General features: G+C 37.5%; 2 protein-coding genes across 2 annotated transcripts; both read right to left on the bottom strand.

Annotated features, from left to right (window-relative positions):
- Window positions 1-8,777: 8,777 nt before the first annotated feature.
- LOC145121934 (uncharacterized) lies at window positions 8,778-9,620 on the bottom strand. Its single transcript, XM_079057614.1, has one exon. The coding sequence runs from the start codon at window positions 9,618-9,620 to the stop codon at window positions 8,778-8,780; it is 843 nt and encodes a 280-aa protein (XP_078913740.1).
- Window positions 9,621-11,122: 1,502 nt separating this feature from the next.
- On the bottom strand, window positions 11,123-11,665 carry LOC145121933 (uncharacterized). Its single transcript, XM_079057613.1, has one exon. It carries the CDS (start codon window positions 11,663-11,665, stop codon window positions 11,123-11,125), a length of 543 nt encoding a protein of 180 aa, XP_078913739.1.
- Between the last annotated feature and the right edge of the window lie 308 nt (window positions 11,666-11,973).

Genomic DNA, 11,973 nt, shown 5'->3' with positions numbered 1-11,973 from the left:
AGAGGTGTGACACTTGTGACACTAAGCTTCTTGAAGATCAAAGAACTCTTGTAACCATTGAAAGGTAAGATCTAAACCCTAATTCATATGTTAATTCAGTTATTGTGTGCTAGATCTAGGGTTTATAAGCTTTGGATGATTATTGCATGTTCATTAGACAAACTAGATCCAAAAGCTTTAGGGTTTGCATGTACACCATAGGATTGTTATAGTGCTCAAAACCCATCAGTGGTATCAGAGCCTAGGCTGTTTGTTTGATGTATTTGATGCTTGTATGATCATTCTTGGCATGAAAATCGATTTTTTTGTCCTCTGCATGACTGACTTGGCGAGTCAGTGGATGAACTCGGCGAGTCCAGGGGTCAAACAGAGTATATTTCAGAATTTTTTTTCGGATTTTGGCTGATTTTGATGATAGATAATTACCATAAACGTTTTGTATTGATAAAATCCGACTTTTATTAATATTATGTGATTATCCTTGCCAAAATAGAAGATAACTGTCATTTAATTGAATTATTATTTCCTTATATGATAAAATTTGATTATTTGAATTATTTGATGAATTGTCTTGCAAGAAATTGGATTAGGTCAAATTTAGATAACCACCAATTAATAGTTTAATTGTTATTATTTGCAATTTGATATAGAATGTTCTTGATAATGTTTTGAAAAGTTTCAAAACTTGCCCTCGAGTTTTGGAATTTAAATTTTTTATTAAAAAGTTTAATTTAGAAATATTTAAATTCTAAACTCTAATGTTTTGAAAAGTTCAAAACTTTCCCTCAAGTTTTGGAATTTAAAATTTTGATTAAAAGTTTAATTTTGAAATATTAAATTCTAAAACCCTAGTTTTTGAAAAATTCAAATTACACCGTTATGGTTTTATTAAGTTAATTAAGTGTATAATTAAAAGAGAGTTAATAAATCCATAAAGATATGGTTTATATTTAATTGAATTAAAAGGTATAATTTATTAAATTAGACCACAAAGTATTTTAAAAGTGTAAAATACATCCTTATACTATATAACATTTAAAAGGGTTAACATATTATATATGTATGAGTAAAGCGTCAGTCTTACCGTTAGTAGGCGTCATTCACGAAGCTGGTCTCTAAGGGGTGTTTAAGGAAGCGGCCTGTAAAATGACCGCCATTGGGTATCCACTCTTACCCACCGCACTCTTGACTAGTGGAAGGTCGTTAGCCGAACAGGTAGGATAGGACGCAACCTTCCATTATAAGTATAATGAAGTACCAAGTAACTAAATGCTTTTATAAATTCCCAAATCTTAGTTACTTTAGGAAAAAGTGAATTTGATGCAATTCCATGGAATTACACTTTGTACCCTTGCCGAGACAATTAGTGGAGCGTGTGTGGTTAACCGGCACACTAAGTTGGGATTGGCATTGGTGGCAAAGGGTGACTCTATGTTTGTCATAGATCGATGGAGCGCGTGTGGTTAACCGGCACGTCAATTAGGTGACTGTAACATTGAGGGCACCACGTACATTCGCATGGTTATTCACACCTTATTTGTGATTCTCGGCATCCCAGTCACAAATGAAGGGCATAATCGAGATTAAACATGCCATTGAAAAGTTCAATGAATCTCAAAAGGATCTAGGAGTTTCAATTCATTTAAAACTTAAACCTCCAATTTTCATTTTTCATGGTGGAAATTGGTAAATCATCATTTACCTACCTTAAAATGTTCTGCAATTTGGATTACGACATCCCTCTTCCAAGTTGTAGAATATTGTGTTGGGTCCTAGCCTTAATATTTCATTTGGGTGTTTTATTAAGGACTCAATCAACTAACTTGAATTTCTCCAATTTTGTAGATGTCAAAGTCTGACAACTATGGTCTTCCTGAATCCGTTGGAAAGAGTTTTCCACATGAAGATGATGTTCCACGATTGGATTGTGGAAATGGAAATCGTGCTTCACTTCCTCCACCTCCTCCTATAATTCTCCCTGACCCATGTGTTCGAATACTTGAAAAATTCAAGGTCACTCAATCCCTATTGGCGAAAAGACACGAAGATGGAAAGTCAGTATGCGCTCATGTCTTGGATATGAAGTTGCATATTGATAGATTGGGAATGTTGGGTGTCGATGTCTCTAGGAAGCTGGCTGTTGACTTGCTTCTTCAGTCACTTCCCGAATCATATAGTGAGTTCATTAGAGAGTACTATATGATGGACTGAGACGTGACCCTCATTGATTTGACTTATTTGCTTGTTGCTGCTGAATCAGAAATGATCTGGCGGACTGGTCAAGCAAATTTGTCTTGTAAATCAATTTCTGAACCTTCTATGGACAATGGAAACATTGGAAGTCCAGGAAAGTTTTCTCTACGCAAGAGAAAGGCTAAGTCTGAGATAGTCCCTTGTGCCATTCCCAAAGAATTTGTGTGTTTCTACTACCATGAGAAGGGGCATTGGTCACGAAGCTGCCCTAACTACCTGAGAGATCTAAGAGATGGGAGAGTCAAGATGTATGACTCTACTTTAGGTAAAATCCACTATCTAACTCTATTGAGTTCCTTTTTGGATTCTTAATACATAATGTGATAACATTACATTTGGTGTTTTGCAGGATCAAAGAAAAAAAAAGCTTAAAAAGAAAGAAGTGAGCTGAATCTGGTCATGAAGAAATGGATTTCGATCGCATGATTCAAAGATCGGATTTTTTGAGCTGCTACTTTAGAGTTAGGATCGATTGCTAAATAATATCTACATAGTTTTCATTTGTAATCGCATTGTAAGGACAAGATTTTTCCGCAATAAAATAAATTTTGATTTTGTCTTATTTATGTTTCCTTGCGATGGCTTTTATGAAAATTGGTGTTTGAATGTTTCTATTGTTAGCAATATTGTGAATGAATTTGATTCTTAGTTATATTATTTGTGGTAATGTCATAAATTTACCAAATAAGGAAAGATTCTCATCGCCCAAGTTTCAATTGGACAGAAACTTGGAATCATGCAACTGGTATTGTATGATGAATGAGAAACTTCGTATTTGGGAAATTAGGACTAATTCCTTGTTCACATAAGTATGTGATTCAAGAGAAGGACTAGGAGATCTGGTACACAATGTTGTGCACTGGTTAAGTCCACCACAAAGAACGATAAAATGTTCTTCATGATTTGCTAAACGATTAGTAAATGTGATTATACTTAAAAGATTAAGTATGATTCTGAATCATTGGAAAAAGTTTCAATGAATAGCTGAACGAATAAGAAGAATCAATTAGGCAGAAAGATAAAAGTTTTTCCAATCTGAAAAGATGGGAGAGTACTTAAGTATCTATTTTATGATTAACTTAGTGATTTTGAAACCGTATCACAATTGATCCTCTGAGGATACCTTAGTACACTAGTATGGCTAAGAAGAGGAATCGGAAATTGTTGAAATGGTTAAATCAATAGGTGAATCATACTTCGTTTCAAAATCAAGTCTTAGAGTCGTACTCCAAAATTGTGATTTGAGTGACATCATCTTAAGAAGTTTTAACACACTCATCAAATGTAGAGTAGAAAAATTGTTTTTCTTACTCTTGCACGTTTGAAATTGGTAAGTTGTGATGTCTTGGGTAAGACAAAGACCAACTTATACCAATTGTGTGTAGTGTTTGTCTTGATAAGAATCCGCACTAACTCTTGAATATCTGTTTGTCAAGAAATGTTTCTTGACAAGAGAATCTTATATGTCAAGAGGTCAGTGGGAGTCTAAATGATCTTGAAAAATTTCAAGAACTAATCAAGAGTAAACCTATTAGACACTAGCATACGACTTGAGGTTTGTAACCAATCGTGTTGACATATTCTTGTTTCTGTGCCTATTTCATTTAAAGTTACTTATGCATATGAGTTCTACGAGTTCTCAATTGACTACATAAAGGCGTGCACCCTATTCAATGAAAGTACATTGACTAGTATAGGTGAGCTGCTAAATAACTTGGAAGCAATGGTGGGACCCTTGATGGCAAGAAATTAAGAATGAACAAGTTCAGTCCATATGAGTTTGGATTTGTCACAAACATTGTCTTATGATTATGGTTATGACAAATTCACATGGATAAGAGCACATACACCATAAAATCTAAGTGTCATAAGGTTTCTCTCCTTCATGAAAATGATTGTGAGGAAACGCTTTCACTAAGAGAAGATTTTAAGGAGATAGCGATTTTGTAAATTGCATTCTCAGATTCGATTATGATTACGGCATCCCTCTTCATAGTTCGAATTGTGAGATTTGGCAATTAGTTTAAACATCTAAGACTTATTGCTATAAGTGCTGAAATTGTTTAGACACACATATAAGCTATCTAAGGAAAGGTGTATGAGGTTGAGAAGCTTAGATAAAGGCTTATCGAAGCATATCGTATTAGAAATATGAACTTTGGAAGTCAATAAGTATTGATTTCTAAAAGTCCAATTGTTTTATGAATACGTGTGAAAGCTAGTGGGAGCATAAATGTTATGAGGGTATGGATATAATCATCATGTTAGTGGGAGCATGATTATTATTTTAAGTATTGCAAGTTAGCAATGTTAATTATAGAAAACAAATGGTTCACTTTGCAAAGTTGTAGGGGTTGAAAAGTTGTTTTGTTATAATTAAGGGAGATAATATTATACTTCATTTCAAATCTAAAGGCTTAGATCAAGAAATTTTAATCAAATTTAGTCAAAGGACATATATGGATGTTATGTTGAAAAGATTCAACTTAAAAGGATTCTATATATGGCAATATTATAGCAAGGAACTGGTAAAGTATCACGTTTTTCGTTATGAATCGTGCCCCATACGCTTCGGGTATAGGTTCGATTGCATATGTTGTAATATTTGACTGTTCTAAAATTTTCCAAATGCATAGGCCATCAAGAGGGAAAAGGACTAGAACCGGATTTGACTAAAATAATTAAATAACTGTCAAGGACAATCTAAGGTTCGCTAAGGATTGGTCGCTTGTGAGCAATTGGAAGTATTGTAATGAATGGACCATAATGACATTATTATGATTAGATATGATTCTATTAATAATGAGTTGTCATATGGCAAATATGGAAATATTTCCATATTAGGAGTTGGACGTTAAGAACTTATGTCTAGATTAGAAACCTTTATGCAAGAAGGATGTTCAAAGGAATGTACTTTTAATGTGAGACTTCACATCTATGGAATTGTCTTGTAACAATCTCCAATAGAACACTTTGTAATTTCGTTGGCAAAGTCTTGGTGACTTTTGTGCAATAAGATTACAAAAGGATCATTGCATAAAATGTTAGAATCTAACATATTCTAATAGTGACAAGAATCTTGTACTAATGATAAGGATTAGGAGTTGTGAAATGAGTATCATTGGAAATGTGTTCAAATGATCTATTTCACAAAGTATGGACCATAGGTAAACATAGTGTGCATGCTTGGAGCATGGGACAATTGTTGTTATAATTCAAGTAATAAGTTGATTACCCGAAACAACGAATAATGTGTAATCAATATGGTGACTAAATAAAAGGAGTTTCATTTATACTCAAAAGTTTGGGGCCATATTGGATTCGATTATTCTTGTGTTTCACTTTGCATGTTTTGACTTCCCGAATAATAAGATTATTCGAACGTTCCACAGTCGCTCATACTTTGGGAGTAGGTATGAAAGAAGACTGTCATGAATTGGTTTGTAGATTGTCTAAAGTGTATTAGACATAGCAAAAGTTTGATGCAACGTTCATGAGTGCTTATGAATAATATTTGAGCATTGGATTAAACCCACGCTCACTTGGATCGCTTCATGGATTTTATCTCGAGTGATTGGTGAGACGATAATATCTTATATTCTTGAAACCGAGACGTGTGAGTTGTATTCTGCAAGTTGGTTGCACATTGATAATATGTAAACGCACCAGTAACTTGGTGTTATAAAACATATTGTTGTGTGTGATTTGATGAGTAGGTACAAGAGAGCATTGAGTCGAAGTTTATCCATTCCTTTTACCCAATGTGGGATAAAAGCGATATATGTGGGCCCCTCGATGATTTTGTGATGACACCCTAAGCGCTTGGCCAAGCCGGGACTGAGTTGATGTATTCAATTGTAGTCTGTTGTCAGTCGTCATAAATCGGAAATCGGGAAACAATACATGAACAGAGAGTATGATTTAAATTCATGTCTCAGTTCATATGATATCTACAATGGAGGAATATATGATCCCTTATCTAAAGGACAAGTTACTGATAAGATCATAGTTTGACAGCGGCTTTGAGAAGCTATGATTGCTAATTGGATTGTACTTGCAATATAGTTACTAGACTTATCCAAGTGGGAGACTGTTGGATTAGTGTCTAAGCCCGTAACTATTTTGGTATGTACTTTACCCGGTTGTGCATGGTCCTTTTGGGTTGCCTTCACCAAAGCAACTTGATAGGATGATTTATGAAGAGAAAGGTTATTATGATTTATTAATATGTTATAAGAATAATATATTAAAGGAGAAATCATATTTTTTAATTAATATTAGAAAAAAATTAATTAAGAATGAATTCTTTGGCTAAAAGAGATTAATTAGATAAAGGGGACTGATATTGCAATTATATGATAGTTCTAAATTGGGCTATGGATTCCTAATCGAAAGGGGATTGGACGAAATCTATGGGAAGCCCATACGATTTTCGTCCAAGGTCTTTCCAAGGGAACTCCATGGGTTGCTTAAGGCCTAAGCAGAGAATTAGGGTTTCTCCTGAAACCCTAGGAGCCCACACAAGTATATATAGACCCCTAAGGCTCCTAAAAACGTGTGGAAGTAATCCCTAAGGGTTCTTGGACGTTTTGGTGCCTCTCATCCTCTCTCCTCTTCATCATTATCTTGCTCTTGGTGTTTGTGAGCCATTAGAGGTCTGACACTTGTGACACTAAGCTTCTTGAAGATCAAAGAACTCTTGTAACCATTGAAAGGTAAGATCTAAACCCTAATTCATATGTTAATTCGATTATTGTATGCTAGATGTAGGGTTTATAAGTTTTGGATGATTATTGCATGTTCATTTGACAAACTATATCCAGAAGCTTTAGGGTTTGCATGTACACCATAGGATTGTTGTAGTGCTCAAAACCCATCAAAATATCATCAATACCAACATGTGAATGTTATAAACCTTAGGAGTTTCCTGGGGATGATCCCAACTCAAGATAACATGTAAATGTTATAGACCTTAGGAGTTTTCTGGGGATGATCCCGACTTAAGATAACATGTAAATGTTATAGACCTTAGGTTCAAACATTAGGATCTCAACTTATGTTCAGAAATGAGAGGGTTTCCAAGTCACTAAGGCGTGAAATGATCCCCTAATCCACATCCCATAGTTGGATATCGTGCTCCCAAGCAAGGTGTATAAACGTAACTCGTGTGAAAGAGGTTATTAACTCTTTAAAACTTAGAGGGGATTAAGTACCCCTAATCTTAGGAGAAATGATCAGTCTTTATTCTTGGGAGATTCATATTGTGGTTCGTTGGATGTCTTCAGTCGTGGGACTCTCAGTGGTCCCTTGGGTACCAGGATCCTTAAAAGCTCGCCTGTTTAAGATCCTTGTAAGTCAGGATCCTTATAGATTAGGATCCTCAAGCGTCAGGATCCTTAAGCGTCAGGATCCTTAAGAGTGAGGATCCTTAAGTGTTAGGATCCTTCGACCTCTGTCTGCAGCAAACGTAAGCTAGGGGTGGGCGTTAGCTTGGCTAACGCCCCTCCAATGCTTAAGTTAGTAGTGATATTTGTAGAAAATAAATAATGAAAAATGGAGGATAAAGGATAAATAGCATGTGTACCTTAACTACATAAAATAAGCTTTGAGATGTATCGCATTCCAGGATCTTGGTAAGATGCCCCCTTACCTGCTTCAGCATCTATGAGGTATGGCCCCTCCCATTTAGGAGCTAGTTTACCTGCACTAGGATCCTTGGTATTTTGGAAAGTTTTCTTAGTACCAAATCTCCTACTTGGAATCTCCTGATCCTTATGTTTTTATTATATGCTCTGGTGATCCTTTATTGATGAGTAGCAATACAGATCTTGGCAATATCCTTAAGTTCATCGACGGTGTCGAGATCCTGGGCCATGATCCTGCTGTTGTCCTCTTGGTTTTGGATAAATATTCTTTTGTGGGGATCACCACTTTAGTGGGGATCATTGCTTCCGTTCCAAACACTAATGAGTAAGGGGTTTGGCCTGTAGCTATCTTGGAAGTGGTTATATCTGCCCATCATACGAAAGGAAGCTCTTCTTCACATCTTCTTTTCTTCTCATTCAACCTCTTCTTCAAGTTGTTTACTATAATTTTGTTACTGGACTCTGCTTGGATATTGGCTTGAGGGTGGATAGCAGTAGACATCACCATCTTGATTGCCCAACTTGTGCAAAAATCCCTCGTACATTTGCTTATGAATTGGGATCCATTGTCGCATATAATTTTAGCAGGGATCCCGAACATGGTCAAGATGTTACGTTTGAGACTACCTCTTTGTCTCTTACTTGTACGTATGCTTCAGCTTCTATCCACTTTGAGAAATAGTCAGTCATCACTAGCATGAAGACTTTTCCTCCATGGGCTACTGGAAGTTTTCCTACTATATTCATTCCCCATTTCATGAATGGCCAAAGGGAAATGATAGGATGTAGAGGTTCTGCAGGTTGGTGCAAGATGTTGCTATGTCTTTGACAAGCGTTGCATTTTTATGCATGGAGGAATGAGTCTTTCTTCATTGTTGGCTAGTAGTATCCTGTCCTTAATGCTTTTGAACATAAGGATCTGCCCCCAGTGTGGTTGTCGCAGTCCCCTTCGTGGATGTCCTTCAAGACCTTTGCAGCTTCGTGGTCTTCTAAACACCTGAGGTATGGTCCTGTCATAGATTTTTTATACAACTTACCTTGGATTATAACAAACCTTGAGATCCTTGTTCTGAATGCTCTCTCGCTTTTCTCTTCCTTAGCGATCGTGCCATTTTTGAGGTATTCCATGATGGGTTGGATCCAGGATCCTGAAGTTAAGGAAGGATCCTGGATGTTGGGATCCTGACGTTGGACCGTTGAGTCGGGATCTTCGATTACGGCAACGTCGGTAGTCTTCCCAAGGTCGTGGGAGTTTTTAAGTTTCTTGGTGGGATGCTCGATTGCCGGGATTAATATATGGATTATAGGGATCCTGGTTTCTGGTGGGATCCTTAAGGAAGATCCTAGATTGGCTAGAGCATCTGCTTCAACATTGTCTTCTCTAAAAACCTGGTTTAGGCTGAATGTTTCGAATTTTAAGGCCAGGTTTTTGAGAAATTGTAGATATAGAGATAGCTTTTCTCCTTTCACTTCATAGGATCCATTGAAATGGTTAGTTAGTAGTAAAGAATCGACGAATACCTGAAGATCCTTGATTTGAAGATCCTTGGCTAACTGCAGTCCCATGATCAGCGCCTCGTATTCTACTTCGTTGTTGGTTGCGTTGAATTCACAACTGATTGCCTGGGGTACGGTGTCCCCCTGTGGCGATTTTAGTATGATCCCCAAGCTAGTTCCTCTTTGGTTCGATGCTCCATCTGTGAATAACGTCCACATTCCCATTTTTTCTCTTCTAGAAGCTGTTTGGCTTCTATTTCAACTTCAGCTCTTAGATCATCACTAAAGTCAGCCACAAAATCTGCTAATGTTTGGGACTTTATGGAGGATCTTGGTTCCTGACATTTCTGGTTTTCTCATAACATTCTTAATTTGATAGTTAGTTCTTACAATTATAGGGTATGTTTCAAAATAATGTCTTAACTTAGTAGAAGCTGTTACCAATGCAAGTATAATCTTTTTAAGATGAGAGTACCTGGTCTCAGGATCCAGGAGACTTTTACTTACGTAGTATATGGGATGTTGGTTCCCATCGAGATCCTTGGCTAATATAGCGCTTACTGCGTTTGAGGATAATGAGAGGTAAAGAAGGAGTGGTTCCCCATCTAGTGGTTTTACCAATAGAGGTTGCGAGCTTAAATATCTTTTAAGCTCTTGAAAAGCATCTTCATCTTCCTGGGTCCACTCGAATCTTTTGTTCTTCTTCAAGATGTCGTAGAAAGGCTTGCATCTTTTTGAGGATCTTGAGATGAACCAGTTTAGGGCTGCCACTCTTCCTGTTAATCTTTGAATATCCTTTGTCGAGGCTGGTGATTTTAGATCAAGGATGGCCTTGATTTGTTTCGGGCTTGCTTCGATTCGTCTTAACCATGTATCACAAGAACTTTCTCGCTCTCATCCCAAAGTGGCACTTGGAGGGATTCAGCTTCATGTTATATTAGTCTAGGATGTCGAAGGCTTCTTCGAGATCCTTGAGGTGATCCTCAGCTTTTTTGGATTTAACCACCATGTCATCGATGTAGACCTCCATCGTGTCCCCCAGTTTCTCCTCGAACATCTTATTCACCAAACTTTAGTATGCTGCTCCTGCATTTTTAAGACCAAAGGGCATGGCAATGTAACAATAGATACATGTTGGGGTTATGAACATTGTGTCCTCTTGGTCAGAGGGTTCCATTTCGATCTGTTGGAATCCTGCTGATGTGTCCATGAACGTCAGTAATTCGTGACCCGCTATTGCTTCTATCATGGAGTCGATGTGTGGTAAAGGGAAAGGATCCATGGGACAGTCCTTGTTAAGATCTGTGTAGTCCACACACACTCTCCATTTACCAATCTTCTTTTGTACCACAACCATATTATCTATCCATCTTGGGAACTTCACTTCCTTGTTCATGCCAATTTTGAGAATTTTTTCTACTTCTTCTTGTATAACTTGGTTTCTTTTGGGTGCAAATTTCCTTCTCTTTTGGTGTATTGGCCTCAAAGATGGGTCAATGTTAAGTTTATGGGTTATTATGTTTTTTTCAATACCTGTCATGTCCTCATGTCTCCATGAAAACTTTTTTGCTTATGGCCTTGAGGAACATTATGAGATCCTGTTCGATTTGTTCATGCATTGAGGATCCTATGAGAACTTTGGCTTTAGGATCCTTAAGGTTCAGGGGAACTTCTTTTATTTTGTGCTCTCTTGTTTCCAGTACGCCTCGTGCCCCCTGCCTTGATTACTATGCTTGTCGTGGTATTGTTGAGGACTTCATCGAAGTCTTGTAGCATTCCTTGGATTCCTGTTGATCTCCCATGATCTTCACCATTCCCCATGGGGTGGGTATCTTTACATATTGATGATACGTCGATGGAACGACCTTCATTTCATGGATCCACGGTCTACCTAATATGACATTATAAGAAGATAATGTGTCAATCACACAAAAACGTTGTACATAATTTACCCCCTCTATGTATATTGGCAGTTTTTTCTCGCTGATGGTGTGTTTAGTTTCTCCGCTGAAGCCAATTAGTACTGAGGATCTTGCAACTATCTCAGATTCTGGGATGTTCATTCTCTTTAATGCATCCAGGAGTATGATGTTAACTGAGGATCCTCCATCGATGAGGATCCTTCTGACGAAGTGGTTGGCAATGTAGAGAGTAATCACCAGCCTGCCGTGGTGAGGATCCTGGACATCCTGTCTATCCGCTTCGTCGAAGGTGGTCTCATTTTGGTTAGTGATCGTCGTGTTCTTTCGTGGTCCATTTTCCTTCTCCATTTTGGATACTTTGGCGTGCCTTTTTGCCGCAGAGTAGGAGGTACCACAAATGTCAGATCCTCCATAGATCATATTGATCACCTTGGTATCAGCCGGGGGGGGGGGGGGGGGAAGGGGGGATCCTGGTCTTTCGAGGGTCTTCTGAGGATCATGGTCTTTTTCTTTGGATTTTTCCTTTCTTCTCCCTAGGATTTCTTTAAGGTATCCCTTGACTAGGAGGTAGCCGATTTCCTTTTTAAAGGGCTACGCAATCCTCCGTGACGTGACCAAAGTCCTCAAGATATGCACACCATTTGGAATTGTCCTTC

Source organism: Lactuca virosa, chromosome 6 (genome assembly GCF_052849685.1).
Source record: "Lactuca virosa cultivar CGN04683 chromosome 6, Lactuca_virosa_CGN04683_v6, whole genome shotgun sequence".
Taxonomy (NCBI): domain Eukaryota; kingdom Viridiplantae; phylum Streptophyta; class Magnoliopsida; order Asterales; family Asteraceae; genus Lactuca; species Lactuca virosa.
The sequence above is the reverse complement of the archived record's forward strand: the minus strand, read 5'-3'. Positions and strand labels throughout refer to the sequence as shown.

Excerpts from the sequence above, each read along its gene's own strand:
- LOC145121933 (XM_079057613.1), bottom strand. The coding sequence starts at position 11,665 with ATGGAGAAGGAAAATGGACCACGAAAGAACACGACGATCACTAACCAA.
- LOC145121934 (XM_079057614.1), bottom strand. The coding sequence starts at position 9,620 with ATGGGAATGTGGACGTTATTCACAGATGGAGCATCGAACCAAAGAGGA.